Source organism: Sapajus apella, unplaced genomic scaffold, assembly GCF_009761245.1.
Source record: "Sapajus apella isolate SASKATOON/1434 unplaced genomic scaffold, GSC_monkey_1.0 scaffold28, whole genome shotgun sequence".
Classification (NCBI taxonomy): domain Eukaryota; kingdom Metazoa; phylum Chordata; class Mammalia; order Primates; family Cebidae; genus Sapajus; species Sapajus apella.
In genome coordinates, this window is record NW_022436968.1 from 16205614 (window position 1) to 16225701 (window position 20088).

General features: G+C 34.5%; 1 protein-coding gene across 3 annotated transcripts in view; it reads left to right on the plus strand.

The window, feature by feature from the left end:
• The window catches only part of TTN (titin), a 269746-nt gene that overhangs the window by 92839 nt on the left and 156819 nt on the right, over positions 1 to 20088 (plus strand). The window contains exons 89-116 of one of the 3 annotated variants that reach the window (XM_032293067.1): positions 48 to 329; positions 446 to 724; positions 1241 to 1528; positions 1639 to 1917; positions 2021 to 2299; positions 2388 to 2666; positions 3273 to 3560; positions 3699 to 3986; positions 4754 to 5044; positions 6814 to 7101; positions 7673 to 7765; positions 7888 to 8173; positions 9266 to 9449; positions 9651 to 9740; positions 9840 to 10107; positions 10210 to 10470; positions 11927 to 12136; positions 12345 to 12422; positions 12521 to 12547; positions 13002 to 13061; positions 13386 to 13469; positions 15006 to 15080; positions 16761 to 16808; positions 17659 to 18063; positions 18533 to 18595; positions 19029 to 19106; positions 19264 to 19341; positions 19924 to 20010. The exons of the other annotated variants lie outside the window; for them this stretch is intronic. Coding sequence (XP_032148958.1) covers positions 48 to 329; positions 446 to 724; positions 1241 to 1528; positions 1639 to 1917; positions 2021 to 2299; positions 2388 to 2666; positions 3273 to 3560; positions 3699 to 3986; positions 4754 to 5044; positions 6814 to 7101; positions 7673 to 7765; positions 7888 to 8173; positions 9266 to 9449; positions 9651 to 9740; positions 9840 to 10107; positions 10210 to 10470; positions 11927 to 12136; positions 12345 to 12422; positions 12521 to 12547; positions 13002 to 13061; positions 13386 to 13469; positions 15006 to 15080; positions 16761 to 16808; positions 17659 to 18063; positions 18533 to 18595; positions 19029 to 19106; positions 19264 to 19341; positions 19924 to 20010 — 5316 coding nt within the window. The remainder of the gene's footprint in view (positions 1 to 47; positions 330 to 445; positions 725 to 1240; positions 1529 to 1638; positions 1918 to 2020; positions 2300 to 2387; positions 2667 to 3272; positions 3561 to 3698; positions 3987 to 4753; positions 5045 to 6813; positions 7102 to 7672; positions 7766 to 7887; positions 8174 to 9265; positions 9450 to 9650; positions 9741 to 9839; positions 10108 to 10209; positions 10471 to 11926; positions 12137 to 12344; positions 12423 to 12520; positions 12548 to 13001; positions 13062 to 13385; positions 13470 to 15005; positions 15081 to 16760; positions 16809 to 17658; positions 18064 to 18532; positions 18596 to 19028; positions 19107 to 19263; positions 19342 to 19923; positions 20011 to 20088) is intronic. 3 annotated transcript variants of the gene reach the window in all.

Sequence of the window (20088 nt, forward strand, 5' to 3'; positions counted from 1 at the left end):
CAGTCCCACACATTTTAAAACCCTGGTTTTCCTCTTTTTTTCATCAGCACCACCAAGATTTGTGAAGAAGCTCAGTGACATTTCTACTGTCGTCAGTAAAGAAGTTCAACTGCAGACGACCATTGAAGGCGCTGAGCCCATTTCAGTGGTGTGGTTCAAAGATAAGGGGGAAATTGTTAGAGAAAGTGACAACATATGGATTTCTTATTCGGAAAACATTGCAACCTTACAGTTTTCAAGAGTGGAACCAGCCAATGCTGGAAAATACACTTGTCAGATCAAAAATGATGCTGGGATGCAAGAGTGCTTCGCCACGCTATCCGTTCTTGGTTAGTACAAATATGATGTTATCGTGCATACAAGGCACACACTCACCAGGATCTGTGTTTTCTTTAGTTTTTCAATTTGAGTTTAAAATATGGATATCTTTTATATTTCATTCCAGAGCCTGCAACAATTATAGAAAAGCCGGAATCCATACAAGTTACCACAGGAGACACCTGTACCTTGGAGTGTACAGTAGCTGGCACCCCTGAACTCAGTACTAAGTGGTTTAAGGATGGAAAAGAGCTAACAAGTGACAACAAATACAAAATAAGCTTCTTCAACAAAGTATCTGGACTTAAGATCATCAATGTAGCGCCAAGTGATAGTGGGGTATACAGCTTTGAGGTGCAGAACCGTGTTGGCAAAGACAGCTGCACAGCTTCAGTGCAGGTTTCAGGTTGGTTGATTTCTTGGGCTTTTCATTTATCATGAGAATAATGTAGTTCCTGATTTTCATGAATGTATATGGGTAGCTCCATCTTACATAGCATAACATGTGTCTGACATCTTTGAATCAGCAAATTCAGAGGCAATACCATCTGTAGAATTAGAAGAAACCCATGTTCAAAAGTTATATCCCTTTCTTTTGGAAGAATTTCTAAAATGATGATAGGAATGAAACATAGTCCCTGGATAAGATTAAAGCAATCTTCACTTATGCTGAGATAATTTACCACATAATCCTTCACGGCAAAGAGAGAACAAAATCCCCATCAATTCAACCATCACATTTTGTCCACTGATTCTCCAAGCTTCTGATAGTGTGAACCCATGGGGGATTTTCTGATACCCTCACAAAAGAGCCAAATGTATCTAGGGATATTCCATCAAAAAGACAGTTCTCTCTTTAAGTCATTTGATAATTGTCATCTTTTGTTTTTGCTTAATTTTTTTTTTTTTGTATCACATTCAGACCGAATCGTTCCTCCTTCATTCGTAAGAAAATTGAAAGAGACAAATGGTCTATCTGGTTCCTCAGTTGTAATGGAGTGTAAAGTCTATGGGTCACCTCCAATCTCTGTCTCCTGGTTCCATGAAGGAAATGAGATCAGCAGTGGAAGGAAATACCAGACCACCCTGACAGATAATACTTGTGCTTTAACTGTGAACATCCTGGAAGAATCAGACAGTGGTGACTACACATGTATAGCTACTAATATGGCTGGTTCTGATGAATGTAGTGCTCCTTTGACTGTGAGAGGTCAGTTTACAAAACAGTAAAATAGAATTGCATTTCATGGTTTATTAAGCATGTTTGTCATAACAAGTCACAAATCCTAAATCTTTTCTGGTATGTGCTTTTCTGTTTAGAGCCACCATCTTTTGTTCAGAAACCTGATCCCATGGATGTTTTAACTGGGACCAATGTAACTTTCACAAGTATCATAAAAGGAACACCTCCTTTCAGTGTTAACTGGTTCAAGGGTAGCAGTGAACTAGTACCAGGGGACAGATGTAATGTGTCTTTGGAGGATTCAGTTGCTGAACTGGAGTTGTTTGATGTAGAAACATCACAAAGTGGAGAATATACTTGCATAGTTAGCAATGAAGCTGGCAAGGCTTCTTGTACAACACATCTCTACATAAAAGGTTTGTCAGACTGCTCTTCTACATTAATATGATTAGTAATTAGATTTGTCTATGTCTGTATGTATATGTGTTTGATTTTATATTTTCAATTTGTTTACTTTAGCCCCAGCCAAATTTGTGAAGAGGCTGAATGATTACAGCATAGAAAAAGGAAAACCACTGATCCTAGAGGGTACATTCACTGGAACTCCTCCCATTTCGGTTACCTGGAAGAAAAATGGCATAAATATAACTCCCTCTCAGAGGTGTAACATAACTAGGACTGAAAAATCAGCAATCCTGGAAATTCCAAGTAGTACAGTAGAGGATGCAGGACAGTACAACTGCTACATTGAAAATGCTTCTGGAAAGGATTCCTGTTCAGCCCAAATACTGATACTAGGTTTGTCATAATTGCACATTCTTATCTTTATATACAATCGATGATCTGGCACGTCTCCTTCATGACTGATTATCTCTTTTGGCTGCAGAACCACCATATTTTGTCAAACACTTGGAGCCGGTTAAGGTAACTGTTGGAGACTCTGCCTCTCTACAATGCCAGCTTGCTGGAACCCCTGAAATTGGGGTATCCTGGTATAAAGGAGACACGAAATTGAGACCCACTACGACCTACAAAATGCATTTTAGGAATAATGTTGCTACACTGGTTTTCAACCAGGTTGATATTAATGATAGTGGAGAATATATCTGCAAAGCTGAAAACAGCGTGGGAGAAGTTTCTGCATCAACTTTCCTTACCGTTCAAGGTGACTGCTGTATTTTTAAAGTAAACAAATTTGTGTGTCTTTTGAACAAGATTTAAAATGTCTGGGGAGGGCCTTGTTTTTAGGAAAATCTTTCCAAAGGTAAATATTCTGCTTAAGTAATCCTATCTACAGTTAGTGGCTTATCTTTGTCTATGGACTTTACTGAGAGTGCTAATATGACTAAATCTTTAATAGGAAGGATTATGTAATCATTTGCCTCTATAATTAAATATTTTTTAAAAAATTGACCATGTATTTTTTAAATTCCACCCCATAAGTATCTCATGCAAATTATTAGAAGGCAGTCTTTAGAGTTATAGGAATCTGCTGCTTGTCCAGAGACATGCCTTAAGCCAACCAATTGCTTTATTGGTTTTCAGATTGTTTTGCACCTACTGTGCATTAGGGTTAGTCTCAGAGTGAAACTTTTGCTCCAGAAACCTATAAGATTTTCTTTATTTCCAAGTTAATTCAAGAGACATGAATAATTCCTGATTTTTAATAGAAATCACATATATATGTGTGTAGATAGAGACATAGAGATAGAATTGCGAGAAGAGTATTTAGTAAATTAAAGTGTTTGTTACTTTTATTCTGTTTCTACAGAGCAAAAGCTTCCACCATCATTTTCTCGACAATTGAGAGATGTTCAGGAAACAATTGGCCTGCCAGTTGTTTTTGACTGTGCCATAAGTGGATCAGAACCTATCTCTGTGTCTTGGCATAAAGACGGCAAGCCATTGAAAGACAGCCCAAATGTACAAACATCATTTTTAGACAATACAGCCACACTCAATATTTTTAAAACTGACCGGAGCCTTGCAGGCCAGTATTCTTGCACAGCTACAAACCCTATAGGCTCTGCTTCTTCTAGTGCCAGGCTCATTCTCACAGGTTAGTAGATTCTTAAATTTTATTTCTATAATTAAAGTCTTGTAATCAAATATGAAATTAGGGAGAAATCTCAATTTCAGTAAACTGACATGGTCCAGATATTGAGCCTGAAACCTTGTCTTTCTGCTCCACTATTAGAGGGGAAGAACCCACCCTTCTTTGACATCCCCCTTGCCCCTGTGGATGCTGTGGTGGGAGAAAGTGCTGACTTTGAGTGCCATGTCACGGGCACACAACCAATAAAGGTCACCTGGGCCAAAGACAACAGAGAGATACGAAGTGGCGGAAACTACCAGATTAGTTATCTGGAAAACAGTGCCCGCCTGACAGTCCTCAAAGTAGACAAAGGAGATTCTGGACAATATACCTGCTATGCTATGAATGAAGTGGGAAAAGACTCTTGCACAGCTCAGCTGACTATAAAAGGTATCCTTTATTTTGCAAGTGGTCCAACAAGTGTCATCATTTTGCAGTGTATCCTGAGGGGTAGTTTTTATGATGATGGATGCAATTTAGAACAACATTTTTAAACAAATGAAAAGAAAATGTCTAAGAGGAAACAAGTATCTAGAGAAAAAATGATTTTTTTTAAATCTGTATTTCTTTCTTTTTTTGAGACAGGGTCTTACTCTGTCACCCAGGCTGGAGTACAGTGGCATGATCTTGGCTCACCGCAAACTCTGCCTCCTGGGTTCAAGTGATTCTCGTGCCTCAGCCTCCTGAACAGCTGGGATTATAGGCATGCACCACCACGCCCAACTAATTTTTGTATTTTTTGGTAGATATGGGGCTTCACCATGTTGACCAGGCTGGTCTTGAGCTCCTGATCTCAAGTGATCCACCCACCTTGGCATCCCAAAGTGATGGGATTACAGGCATGAGCTATGCACCTAGCTTAAAATCTATAGTTCTAAAACTATATATATTCCAGATGATACTGAGACTACCCCTTCTTTTTACAAATTTGTGGTTCTAAATGGCTAAGAGTTATTCTTGTCATCCACCTTGTACGTCAAAGAACATTTTAGAATAAGCTTGTGGAAGGAGACTGACATGTTTATGAACATACACTGATATAGTATATTGTTAGCCTTGATTTTTAACTAAAAATATGAGGGTTTTCTTCTTGAAAAGCTTAATATTAGTAATCTGCTTCTGGATTCTACTTTATATATCCTTGCAATTTCTTACAGAGCGGCTCATCCCACCAAGTTTCACTAAAAAACTCTCAGAGACAGTAGAAGAAACAGAAGGGAATTCTTTCAAACTTGAGGGACGTGTGGCTGGTTCCCAACCTATAACTGTCGCCTGGTACAAAAACAATATAGAGATACAACCAACGTCTAACTGTGAAATAACGTTCAAGAACAACACATTAGTGCTGCAAGTCAGGAAAGCAGGCATGGATGACGCTGGTTTGTACACGTGCAAAGTGTCCAATGATGCAGGCTCTGCTCTCTGCACATCTTCAATTGTCATCAAAGGTGAGTTATCCTCACAGCCCCAGCCTGTTGTGCTTTTCCACACTGCCTATTATACAGCCATGTGCATTTCTTATGGTATTTTCACCAAGTAAGTTATAAAAAATATAAATACACGTTATTTAGCTGTGTATTTATTACTCCATATGTTTACTAAAAATATATATATTACTGTAATTTAATTATGTGGCTCCCCGAAGGAGGAGCCATTTAACAAATGGACTAATATCTTAGGTTTCTAAATCACATCCCAAAATTCCCTTAGGTTGTTAGAAGTTTCAGCGTACTCTGAAATGTGTGCATACGTGACACATATATATTTTTATGAAGCACATTCATTGTGAAATTTTTTTAGTGTTCATCACCAAATGTCACACTAACCTGACTTATGAATTATATCACAGTCTGAAATTTTCCCTTTTCTAAGTACATTTTAAAGGATTATTGTTTAATGTATATTCCCAAAGCTTTTGAACTGCAAACAAATATTAATCCCAAACAAAAGGGTAATGCCCCAAGAGAAAAATAATGAGTAGAAAGATTGCATATCATTATGGAAGATGTATTTAAATACACAATTGTAGCTTGAGGCAATGAAATAGACCATGTTGTTTAAGAACATATTTATCTGCTTCTCTTCACTGTAACGGCTTCAAAATAATTAAAACATAGCTTCATCAAAATCACGTTAAAAACTAACCTCCTGGAGCAGCTTGGAATTAATTACCAACTCTGATGATCTGGTTGGCTATCTCAGAGTGCACAGATAGTTATTATTAATAGGTTACTATCAATAATAAGTAATATTAAGTAATATTAACGTCACTGAGATGTCTTAAAATTCCAATTTCATCACTCATTTAATGGAATTTAGATGCACTTAGTTTTAAAACACATTTAATAAAATGAAAAATATATACTTGGCAGTGGCTTATATTCATGATTTACATTCATGATGGTTTTACCATGGGCAGATAAATGCTTTCTATAGAATTCTGAGGTTATTTATAAAAATTTTCTAAAGGGTAGACATCAGAAGTTTTAACCTTTGCAATAGCAAAAAAAAAAAAAAAAAAAAAAATGGCCTTTTTCTTTCTAGGTACAAGTCTCAGAACCATTGAATAAAATCATTACATAATGCTGAGTTGTACACGGCCTTCCTATCATGTTACTCATCAATGTCTTCACTACTGTTTTTCAGTTAAACACTGAGCTTCAACTCCTAATTCCCTTGGGCTAAAATGGGATTTTAAATCCTACCGTGGCTGCATTTAATAGCTAAAGATGAACATCAGAGAAAATCACATATTAATATGTGGGCTCATATATTACTCAAATGCTGGCTTTCTTTCCTAGAGGGTAGCAATCATTCCTGCTGTAGATAAGCAGATTTCCCAAATAAGCCCTTCATTTTCAGGGTTCAGCAAAAACACAGCTGTACACAGGTTTGAGAGAATTAATAGTGTGCTATATGGCAGAGAAGTTTATAGTAACTGCCAACGTCTGCAGTGCTTAATCAGGACACGGATGCTGGGGCAATTTGTGGGCAGTGTGTCATGTGTTCTTTGCTTGTTTTTAAACCTTTATCTTTTTAAAAAATTGAATAAATTTAAACTATTGTCTTTAGAGAGGCATAAACCAGGCACATAATTCTGTTCTACTACAGCAACCAGTGTTACACGTTAGAGGCAAAAAGGTTTTTATTTGTTTCTCTTATAGAATTTAATACTTTTGCCTTTGTGTTCCTCATAAAAATACCTTTTCAATTCCAGAACCTAAGAAGGCACCTGTATTTGATCAGCACCTTACTCCAGTAACAGTGAGTGAAGGAGAATTCGTGCAGCTCAGCTGCCATGTCCAGGGATCTGAACCGATTAGGATCCAGTGGTTGAAGGCTGGTAGAGAAATAAAGCCTTCAGACAGATGCAGCTTCAGCTTTGCTAGTGGGACAGCTGTACTGGAACTCCGAGATGTGGCTAAAGCAGATTCAGGAGATTATGTGTGCAAAGCTTCAAATGTGGCTGGAAGTGACACTACCAAATCAAAAGTGACCATTAAAGGTATAGACACCTCGAAAGTATTATGTAGCTTAAGCCAGCAACCACTCATGTTTATTTGCTTATTACAATTTCAATAGAAATGGAATTCGATTTTTAGAAATATCAGTTGTTGCCCATCTGTAATTTGTAGACTCCTTATTATGACTGAAATATCAGATAATTTAACAGAAATAATTTCAATACAATTTATCTGAAATTACTACAAGTTTGCCACTTTATTTCTTGAACTTCTTTTCACTACATCCAATAAGATGTAATTAATGCAGTTCCAAAAATGATGCTATAATAATGTGATAGAAAGTAAACTGGTGTGATACACCTGGAAAAAATAAAATCAAGTCTAAAAATATTGACACTGCTAATATGATTATAATTCAACTTTTGATAGCTATCGTTAGTATAAATGTCTGAGAAACTGCTTTATCTTCTGTAACTCACCCTCACATAAAGAGAGAATTCTGCAGGACTTACTTATGACATGGCCAACCTTCTGAGGCTTATTTTACAAAGGGGAATAGTTATTAAAATTTTGAAGTGATCGTATTAACAAAACATGTAAATGTTTTTTCAGACAAACCAGTTGCAGCCCCAGCAGCCAAGAAAGCTGCGGTAGATGGGAGACTCTTTTTTGTGTCAGAACCTCAGAGTATCAGAGTCATAGAAAGTAAGTGTACTTCATGAAAAGTACATGTTCATCTATCTTGTACCTTTTACTCATGATTTAATTTTGGAAGAACTGATTTTACAAAATTACATTTTTATTCATTTGTTTTCATTATTCCTTAGAAACCACTGCAACTTTCATTGCAAAAGTCGGAGGTGACCCAATCCCAAATGTTAAATGGACAAAAGGGAAGTGGAGACAGCTGAACCAAGGAGGCCGTGTCTTCATCCACCAAAAAGGCGATGAAGCAAAACTGGAGATTAGAGACACCACAAAAACAGATTCTGGGTTATATCGATGTGTGGCATTTAACAAACATGGTGAAATTGAAAGTAATGTTAACTTACAGGTGGATGAAAGAAAGAAACAAGAGAAAATTGAAGGTGACCTTAGAGCCATGCTTAAAAAGTGAGTTCAATAAAAACCGCAGATGATACAGTCAGCCCTCGGTATAAAGGAGTTCCACATCCACAGTCAACCAGCCCGAGTGGAAAATATTAAAGGACAAAAAATTTAAAAACACAAATAAACAATATAGCATAACAACCATTTACAGAGCACTTACTTTGTATTAGATATTATAAGTAATCTAGAGATGAAGAATATGGGAGGATGTGCATAGGTTACATGCAAATGCAATGGCATTTTATATCAGGGACTTGAGCATCTGGCCATGGCCTCCTGGAGCCAGTCCTCCATGGATACAGAGGGATGACTGTAGTGTCCCACTCACAAAAGGAATCTCTCAAGAGGCATGGGCCATCCATCTCAAGATTCAGGTTGTTAAAGAACATGGGCATATAGACATTTTAACAGAAGCAGATAAGCAAATATACAACATTTGGGTGTTCTTGTTTCATTAGAATCAATTTCTGAATTTAAGAGAAAGTTTTAAGAATGAGGTGAATGTCTATTAAGATTTTTAAACAAAAAGAAATCGCCTATAAAGAAACCCTAGTATTGTCTGTGCCTAGGGCGGAAATTTTTGTTTGTATGTATGATTTCTTATGTTATGAATGGTTCTCTAGAACAACTGTTTTAAACATTTTCCATAATTATCATATATTTCAATATGATTTATTTTTGACATAATTATTGAAATAAATCCACATTCAATTTCCACACCTCTTCCATGATACATATACTATTCTATTATTAAAATTTTCCATTGCTATTATTATTTTTCTGATATTATAATTCATTAACTAGCCTCTTTGGTTATAAAGTTTACAGAAATACTTCCATTATTCTTTCCTTTCTTAAAATTTTTGATCCAAACATCTGTATTTTATAGCAATGGTCCTAATCCATCTGATCTTAATCCACTCCAACTCCAAGCCCACACTTTTAAATTGTTTTACAGCTAACATGGTGAATTAATATTTCTTGAATAAAGAACACAGGAAAACTTCATGAAATGCATACTCTTTGAATAATGATAGACAATTAAAAATAAATAGAAGACAGGTGATTTATCCTTATATTTTAAATTTTATTTAGGACTCCAGTCTTAAAGAAAGGAGCTGGGGAAGAAGAGGAGATTGATATCATGGAACTTCTCAAAAATGTTGATCCTAAAGAATATGAAAAATATGCCCGTATGTATGGAATCACTGACTTCCGAGGTCTTCTTCAAGCATTTGAACTGCTAAAGCAAAGCCAAGAAGAAGAGACACATAGACTGGTATGCTTCTTCATATATAGCATCATCCTAAAAATGATCACATTTGAAACATCTAACATATTCCCTTTGAATTACCAGAATCCTACAGTTACCATTTAATATAACCTAATCGGCATCCAGAATGGAAGTTGAATATAGTCATGCATCCTCTAGGTCAAATTTTATTTTATATGTAATACCTATCATTTTTGTTCTTCTCAGGAAATTGAGGAAATAGAGAGGTCAGAGAAGGACGAAAAGGAATTTGAAGAACTTGTATCATTTATTCAGCAAAGACTGTCACAGACAGAGGTAAAAAGAATTATGCTGATAATAAAATGAAGAAGTTATTATTGAGTATTGCTGTAAGGGAAAGAGTAACAAATGGGTTTTAATTCTTTATTCTTCTAGCCTGTCACTCTGATCAAGGACATTGAAAATCAGACAGTTTTGAAAGATAATGATGCCATCTTTGAAATTGACATTAAAATTAATTATCCAGAAATCAAGCTTTCATGGTACAAAGGAACTGTAAAACTGGAACCCAGTGATAAATTTGAAATAAGCATCGATGGTGACCGACATATACTCAGAGTCAAAAATTGTCAACTTAAAGACCAGGGCAATTATCGACTGGTTTGTGGTCCACACATCGCTAGCGCTAAACTAACTGTAATTGGTAAGTCAGAAAAGGCTTATAAAATATTTGTGAGTTTTAAATTACTGTTGAGCATATCTGCATATGATATTGACCAACACATGTGTTGTATCATATGAACAGAGCCTGCATGGGAACGGCATCTTCAGGATGTGACTTTGAAAGAAGGCCAGATTTGCACCATGACATGCCAATTTTCTGTACCAAATGTAAAATCTGAATGGTTCAGAAATGGCAGAATCCTTAAACCGCAAGGTAGACATAAAACAGAAGTGGAACACAAAGTCCATAAATTGACCATTGCAGATGTTCGAGCCGAAGACCAGGGTCAGTACACCTGCAAATATGAAGACCTTGAAACTTCAGCAGAGCTCAGAATTGAAGGTGCGTGAAATACTAGGGTGTTCTTGTGGTACAGCATAGATCAATGGCAAACATTGTGCAGGACCCCTGCAACCCTGCCTTTAGATACACGTTAAAGTGGTCATGTGTTCTTACTTCCCAACACGTGTTCTCAAAGAATTCACTCACATCTCAAAGTTAATACAAAAGCACATGGGAAATATTCAAATAAGTGTCCATTATTTTGCATAGTTCTTACAGATTTTAATGTCATCTCACACATAATCTTTAATAGTTATTTCTGTTTAAAGTCTAAACTTCATGATTCTCATATTTAAGATTGTCAAAGAAATTTAGAAAAAGACAGGATCTCATAGATGTAAATCTGGAGGATCTTGGCTAGGAACTGATATTTTGTTTATAGGACCTAGTCTGACTTTCTCTGTAAAAAATTGTGTGGATAAAATTAACATGTCATGTGCAATTAGCAACTATTTTTCAAAAATATTTATTTCATTTTCAGATTATGTTTCAACCTTCTGAATCTCTGAAATTAAGTGAAATTTCAGAATTTAGGAGTAACATTTATTTCCTAATTGATTATAAACATTTTCCAAAGATACCCTCAAACTGTATTGAGAAAAATTTTGGTTATAACAGTAGCATCTGCTTTCAGCTATTGATGCCCATTTGTAGTTGCTGAAATAAAAATATATGACATTTCATTTACATAAGCATGTCAACTTTTCTGACTTACCTTGCAATGAATATCAGTATTTTCAATGGTTTTCAAGTTAAAGGTCCAGCTGCAAGTACTAATTATTTTTTTAAATAATTGATATTTTTAATATAATTCTTTAGTAAATAAAGCTCACCAGAGGGCTGTGATTCTAAGATTTCGTGGTACTATTACACATATAAGAACCTCCTCTCCAGCCTTTTCTAGAAAACACTCATGCCATTTTTTGTGTGTACCCAAATGTACTTAAAAAACAGATTTCTGAACTCTAAATTTTCTTTTTTTAATTGAAAAGTGCAGATTTCCTATTGAGTTTGAAATTTTTTTACAGGAAAAATTATACATATTAGATAAACAATTCTAGATCCCGAATAGCAAATATTATTTTACTGAGGTAAAAAAGAATTTCACAGAGGAATAAGTTGTAGAATACAATTAAGTTTATGTACCCTAACACTTTTAAAATTTAACTTTAGGTCATAAGCTCTCTTTAATATTTCCTTTATATAAATATTTTAAGGATTCTCAATAATTTCTTTACACTTTTCTACATTCATCCAGCAGGAATACACTTAAGAATTGGGATAATGTTTTGTTAGTAATGCAAAGAGCATTTCTTCTCATTTTGGATTTTCAAACTTTTCTTACTATTTTGTAACTGGGTACAATGATGGAGATCTTAAGTATCTGAGATAAAAGCAAGTAAAAGAAATTCCTCTCTTTATAATCTAACTTTGAACTCTCTTTGTATTTAAACAGCTGAACCAATTCAGTTTACTAAGCGAATTCAGAACATTGTGGTGAGTGAGCATCAGTCTGCCACCTTCGAGTGTGAAGTGTCCTTTGATGATGCCATTGTGACTTGGTACAAAGGACCAACAGAACTGACAGAGAGCCAGAAATACAACTTCAGGAATGATGGCCGCTGCCATTATATGACCATCCACAATGTGACCCCAGATGATGAAGGTGATTTCATTGACAGTTTTCCAGTGAATGTAAAATTTAAGCCTCATTTGTTTTCTGTGTTTCTACCCTTGTATGTGCTCATACTCTAATTCTATCTAGAATACTTTTTTAGAAAAGACAAGTGTAAATAAACACATATGTATATTGAAGTAAAGAAGTGTTACTTGCAACATACAGAAAACAAAAGTTGGATGATTTTTCTCCCTAGGAGTCTACTCGGTCATCGCTCGGCTGGAGCCAAGAGGTGAAGCAAGAAGCACAGCAGAGCTGTACCTAACAACGAAAGGTGAGGAAGCGCCATCTGAAAGCCACCCTGTCATCTTTGAAACACGTAACCTACCAATACCATTCTTAACACAAAACTATCATCTTTTTATTTTGCAGAAATCAAACTTGAGCTGAAGCCTCCTGGTAAGTTGTTTTGTAAAAATCAATTCCTGCTTACAATAAATTCAGCATAATTTTGTAAATCACAGAAGCCAAACTAAAATGTATAAGGTATCTTTCTCTTGTAAGTAAAATATTTTTCAATAAAAGTGTTATTCAGTAAAATTACTTTCAGTCAAATAATAAAATGTTAGACTTTGTGAATTTGGCAAATTAGAGATAATAAGGTCTCATCCGCTGATGCTAGAATCATGCCAAATAGAATGGCCACAGAATAAAACAAATTTTCACAGTGAATAAAACTTGTCTATGTGGCTGCATACAGAAAAATACTAATATTATTTTATCGGTATATTAGATTCTGCCATTAGATATGCCTGACATATCTTAGAGTCTAATAAATCAAACACATCTTAGTTGTCTAATAAATAGCTTGTTCTCAGTCTCTCTATGCTAATCATTACACATCCCTTTCCAGACATTCCTGACTCCAGGGTTCCAATCCCTACCATGCCTATCAGAGCAGTACCACCAGAAGGTAAGACCCAGCATCTCAACATCTAAGCTTGGAGCAGTCATATTCTAGCACTAGGAATTTGTACAAAATTATATGCCTATGCCCAAACTGCAGCAGAGTCAGAACAAACCCTTCCATGTCATATTCTTCAATGTGCAATTAAAAATTAAAGTTAAAATAAAAAGTAGTTTCAGTTATAAATAGATGCTACTTTTATTTGTTCTGATTGATGAATTGGTACTATAATACCTTTGAAGTTCTGAAAGAAATGCATGAGGCTGTTCATTATACTTTACACAAAATAAGAAACTAAAACATGTTGCTAACGGCATTTATTTTCTTCAGAAATCCCACCTGTGGTTGCTCCTCCTATCCCTCTTTTGCTACCAACACCCGAAGACAAGAAACCCCCAGCAAAACGTATTGAAGGTATTATACCTCGTCTACCTAGATGTCAAAATAAGTTCACTGTGGGATACTGAAAATGTCGCTTAATACGACACATTGGCCCTCTAGTGGTCAAGAAGTGGAATTGCCTTTCAAACTGTGAATTATTTCCTCTAAGTATTAGCTAACTAAATGCATAAGACATGTGCTTAAAACTCTGAAAATCATCAAACAAAATACCATGCTTGGTATTAAAATATTTTATTTTAATGGAATTGCTGAAACATTAGTGAAGAATTTATGTTTCATATTTTCCTAACTACTATGTGTAATGAAAAGAATAATGGAATTTCTAGTGCAGCTTGTGAAGTAAACCATAGTACTTTACAGTCAAATTGCAAATTATAGCTTGAGGTTTTCCCAGTTATAGTATTAACTACTCTTTAAAATTTACTATTTTGTTACAAAAAATATGATTTAGAATACTTATTAAATATTCAACTTCTTTTGTACCTAAGTCATGAGTTTACCAATAAAGAGACCTTAAGCATTCCAAGGAACTGCTCCTCTCAAATACTCAGTAGAGAAATTGTACTATTTGTGTCCCAAAACTTCTCAACTAAATTAGACAACAGATTTCCTGGGACTTTCTGGAGTTATAGGGAGTTCAGAAATGCTGTCAGAATTCTCCCAGCATGGTCAGAAAAAAATTCTGTATGTCAAAATCATATTTTTCTATAGCTAAGTCACTATTACTGTAGTAGATTCGAGAGTGTGACATGGTAGGCCCCTAATACCTACTATAATTGGCATTAAACACTTGACCTATTTTTCAGCCAACCTCAGAGGAAATTTAGTTAGAAACTTCCAATTTGTGACTAATGCGACCTCAATAACAAAGGGAAGCATTCTTAAGATTCATATGAACATAAACATTTTATCTAGCTGTGAGAGCAGGGAAGAACAAGAATCAACAATCATAAATTGGATTTCCATTTCTATTTCCGTTGTCGAAAATAATGACTTACCTTAAAGAATGATTTGTTCTTTGACTGGTGGTGTCAACATGGCTAAGTTTGAGTACTCACTGTGAAATTTGAGAAGTTAAATAATGTTTTAAAAATTAAAAATGATTGTTCTTTATTCATGAATATGAGAGGCCATAATCAAGTATGATCAGGAACCTTGTTAAGGTGTAACAGCAGCAACAACAAAGGACTTTAAACCCACTTGTTACTCTTCCTCCTAACACATTTGATTTCAGCCCTAAGTGAAACAAGGATGGAAATGGGTACTTTTCTATTTATGGTTATCACTTAGATTCACAATCCATGTTTTGAAAACTTTAACTGTCAGTAGACATAAAATCAGTGAAGATGTAAGATTATAGTACATTTTCTATATCCCTCCAAAATCATTTTTTTTTGCATGTAGTCCAAGATCTTTCCAAAACAAATATCTTGTGGTAATGTGCAGAATCTCACTACTATCGGCATATGGAAAAATAAAATATTTCAATTAAATTCCTAGTTTCCTGAAAGCATTTTAGTTACTTACACCAGAAATCTTCTTTTTTAGTTACCAAAAAGGCTGTGAAGAAAGATGCCAAAAAAGTTGTTGCAAAGCCCAAAGAAGAGGTGACACCACGTGAAGGTATTGTAATTAATTAATCAAAAAGCACTCTTAAGACTTTTTTCTTAGCTAAAGCATTTAAATTCTAAATAGTGGAGGGTGAAAGAAGGGTAAGAGTTTGCAGTCACAAAATGGTACCTCACCCTTGGCTCACTTTCACTCTCTTCTTTGACTCAGTCCTCACTCTCTCAACTTCCTTTTTTCTCCCTTTTCTCTTTCCTGTCCTCCTGAGCCCCTGGGAACCAATGAGACCACCAGTGTATTCTGGTTATTTCTGGATGATAATTTAAAGAAGGTCTTGCCCAGAAGTCCAACAGCTAGTCTTTTTGTTTTGTTTTGTTTTATTGTAAATTGACAATTTACAATTGTATGTATATTTCTGGGATACAAAATGATGTTGTGATCTGTGAATTTAATATGGAAAAACTAAATTAAGCTAATTAACATATCAATCACCTCAAATACTTAACATTTTTGTTATGAGAATATTTGAAATTTACTCTCAGTGATTTTGAAATGTACCATACACTATTATTAACTATATTCACCACTCTGTGCAACAGATCTGAAGAAAAGCCTTATTCCTCCTGTCTAGCTAAGATTTTGTACCCTTTGATCAACATCTCTCCATTCCCTTAAATCCCCAGCCTCTGTAATCATCATTCTACTCTTTAGAAGTTCAACTTTTTTAGGTTCCACATTTAAATGAGAACTTACAGTCATTGTCTTTCTGTGCCTGGCTTATTTCACTTAGCATAATCTCCAATTCTATTCATGTTGTCACAAATGACAGAATTCCCTTCTTTTATAAGGCTGAATAGTATTCTATTGTGTACGTATATACCATCTTTTCCTTATTTATTCATCCATTGATGGACACTTAGTGTGTTTCCATAACTTGGTCTTTGTGCATAATGCTGAAATGAACATGGAAGTGCCCAATAGCTGGTCTTGATAAAGTCACATCAATAAAAGATCTAGGGTTGGTGCTAATTTTAAGAGGTTGCTGCATCCCAACTCAGTATCCTCCCTGATTTACTTGATCTAAATATCAATATTTGCAGAAAAATACTTTATGAAGGAGGATCAATTCAAATCACTTTAACTTTCAATATATCCTGGAAAATTTTTAGGAAGACAGTTGGGTAGCTAAATTTAAACAAATAGTTTTAACCCATTCAACTAAGATTAGAGAACAACAACTTCCATAAAGACGGAAAATATGGAAGCACAAGGCATCATTCATCATTCACTTTTCTGAGTGGTCATTTGTGAAACATCATGGAATGAGAGGACGCTCAAAAAGCATGGATATTTCATGAACTTTGTAGTTAATAATTGAAAATGTCTAATGCATTATTTTTAGCATTGGACATACTGAATATTCTCTTCATGCTTAATGTTAAGTTATTATAAACCAATCTAAACTAGAACCAATTTAAATTGTCTTAAATAAATCTCAACTAGAATAAAACTTTGGCTTTTTTCATGTTTGATTTTTGTTAATATAGCATTGCATAGTATTTCTAATGAGCTAGATTTGGAAATAATAAAAAGATTATTATGATTCCTGGAATGGGTGGTGTATTATTAGTAGTCATAGCTCCTACAAACAACTAACAATGATGTACAGGATTAGTAAACATTAATAATAATGTAATCTAAAAATAAACTCACATTTTTATGTTTTTAAACTCCCAGAGGTTGTCAAGAAGCCTCCACCTCCTACCACCTTAATTCCAGCAAAAGGTAACTAAAATTATTAAATATTTTTATTCTGTTTATTTCTGAGATTTACACTTCTGCTGACTATTCTTATTTTAAGTATTAGGCTTCCAATTAATTGTAAAGTTGTGCAGTCTCCTCTGCTATGTTAAATTTAGCATTAGAAATGATGGCTATTTCCTATCGCCCCTTTCCCAGGAAAGGAAACCCAGGCAGATGTTTATGCTGCCTCTGTGCGATGGCCTCAGAGAATGAAGCAGTGAGGGCTAGACAGAAGGAGCCATTTCTTTTTTTTTATTATTATTGTAGTTAACACAAATGTTAAGAGTCATATAAGTAATGAAAGCCCTTAAGAACTTTTAAAATCTGTTATCTAAAAGTACCTAATTGATTCGATTACATAATTTTAATGTTTTTATTAAACTGACCAAGGGATCCCATGCAGTAGTCAAAAATGTAGGTTTAAAATTAGAACTGTGTTTGAAATAATAATCAGAACCTTTTTAAAAGCTTATCTGCAAAAGCATTAAATATAAACTCCATAAACTTATCGAATATTAAAATATTCCATTGGAAGAAACTAGGGGTTCTGCAAACTGGAGCTCCTATAGAATAATGGAAGATGTGTCCGCTTCATAATATTTATTGAATCCATTTTTTTTCACACTGGAAACGTCCTCAAATCAAGAGTAGAATGTGTCTCGATACTCTACTGTGTTCCATAGTCAATAAAATTTAAATGGAACCAATAAAAAATTATCAATAAAATACTGAGATCTGAAATACTGCTATTGTTTGACTAGGTAGATTTTTGTTTATTGAGGTGGTTGGTTGGATAGAATTAATATGTTTATATTATCTTTATCTATTTTAGCTCCTGAAATCATTGATGTATCCTCTAAAGCTCAAGAAGTAAAAATAATGACTATAACCAGACAGAAAGAGGTTCAGAAAGAAAAAGAAGCCATGTATGAGAAAAAGCAAGTCATCCACAAGGAGAAGAAAGTCTTCATTGAATCTTTCGAAGAACCTTATGACGAACTGGAGATGGAACCATACACAGAGCCATTTGAGCAACCTTATTATGAAGAACCAGATGAAGACTATGAAGAGATCAAGGTAGAAGCTAAAAGGGAGGTTCACGAGGAATGGGAAGAAGATTTTGAAGAAGGGCAAGAATACTATGAAAGGGAAGAAGGTTACGACGAAGGGGAGGAAGAGTGGGAGGAGACTTACCAAGAAAGGGAAGTGATTCAAGTTCAAAAGGAGGTCTATGAAGGTGTGTATAAACTGAATGACTCGTTTCCTGCTTTCGCTCATTTTTGCTCAGTTCATTAAATTTTCAATGCCATGAACCTGATTTGCAGTTTCTGTGAAATGGATGAAATGATCTTAGATTTTTTTAAGGTTAGAAATCTTTTAAAAGTTATTTTCTTCAGAGTTACTTTCATGCTTTGACATTACAAACTAAGTCATTTAGTCCTATTACTGAGACTAAATTGCAAGTGCTAATTTCTAATGCAGAAATTCAAGTTTTACTTTTACTATCTTGTTAGTAGTAAAAGTAAAACATAGCTTGATCCTGCTTCAAAACGTAGCCCTAAGAATTGTGTTGGTAATAATGATCCCAAATACGGTATTTTACACAATTGTACATTATCCTTCCCTTATCTGATTTGCAATTAACACAACCTAAGAGAACTTACCTATTTAAGCATTCCCTTCTTATTCCTGTGTTTTTATTAAAGAACCACATGAGAGAAAAGTTCCAGCCAAAGTACCTGAAAAGAAAGCACCACCACCTCCTAAAGGTAAGTAAATGGAAATATTGAAATTGACTGGAGCATCAACATCATCCTGGCTTGTTTGGCAGCAACGTATAAATCAGCAGTTCAATCCAATAGGCACAACTTCTTCTCTAAGCTTTATTGTGTCAATGATTTTTTTTCTTAAAATTTCTATCTAATTCATTTAATTAAGAGTATTAAAAGATAAAAATTGTAATAGTAAATTTAAAATAAATGTAATCAAAATATGTTAAGTACAGAAACTTGTACCTAAAGTTCAAAGTTGTGCATAAAGATCAAAGCACCAAACTCATCTCTCTCTTTAAAAAATTATAGATATATCTGTATATATACGCATAGGTGTGTGTAAACATATATATACAGAGAAAGAGAGACAGAGAGAGATAATTTTAATAGGAATTCTAAAAGTACTGCAATTTCTTTAAAATGCTTGCAGTTATAAAGAAGCCAGTAATTGAAAAAATTGAAAAGACTTCTCGAAGAATGGAGGAAGAGAAAGTTCAAGTCACCAAAGGTATTATCATTTAAAACGTTTCCAGTACCCATGTACACAAGTAATATGTTTACTGATCTATACTCACATGTTAGTTATTTATATAATCAGATAATTTTAAATTTTGTGCAAAGCAATATTCTTCAAAATACAAACATATTTGTACATATTTTTAAAGTACCTGAAGTTTCAAAGAAGATTGTTCCACAAAAACCTTCCCGGGTTCCAGTACAGGAAGAAGTTATTGAAGTGAAAGGTATACACCTTTGTCTTTCAGCTACAAGTTTAAAATTTTTATTTATGTGTATGGACATGTATACATATATTGCTAAGTAACTCACAAATCTGAAACTACCAAAACATATTTTTACATAATACAAATTTTACACCGAGTTGCACATATGTTTAATTTAAATAATAACATTATCTACTTTGTTTCTAGTTCTGCTTAAAATTACATTTTTTTTATTTCAAGGAAGGTTTTATGTTTAATTAATAGTTTGCTAACTTTACTATGCATTGCATTCCATTGCATATAATATTCCCTATCCTCTTGTTTACAGAAATACACCCTAACAGATTTGGAAAAGCACAACATTGTGTGTGAAGAAGTTGTGTCTATTTGATTCTCATTTAAGAATGTCTGATAAAGGCTGCATGTGTTGTCTGTCCCTATAGATCCAAACATGATTTGTTTTCTTGTCAATACTAAATTTGTTCTCATGCTATAATATTAACCCACTCATTCTGTGTCTAAGTACTTAGAGTGTAAAATCCATGTGTTTGATCTGGTATCTTGCACTAAAAAAAAAACTAATGTGAACTACTCTTTTTAAAGTACCAGCTGTGCATACAAAGAAGATGGTTATTTCAGAAGAAAAGATGTTCTTTGCTTCTCACACAGAGGAGGAGGTGTCAGTCACAGGTATAAGGCAAACTGGAATCGGGGGGCTCAAATGAAAGGGTTTTAGGCAGATTTTTATCTTTCTTCTTGTCTAATTTG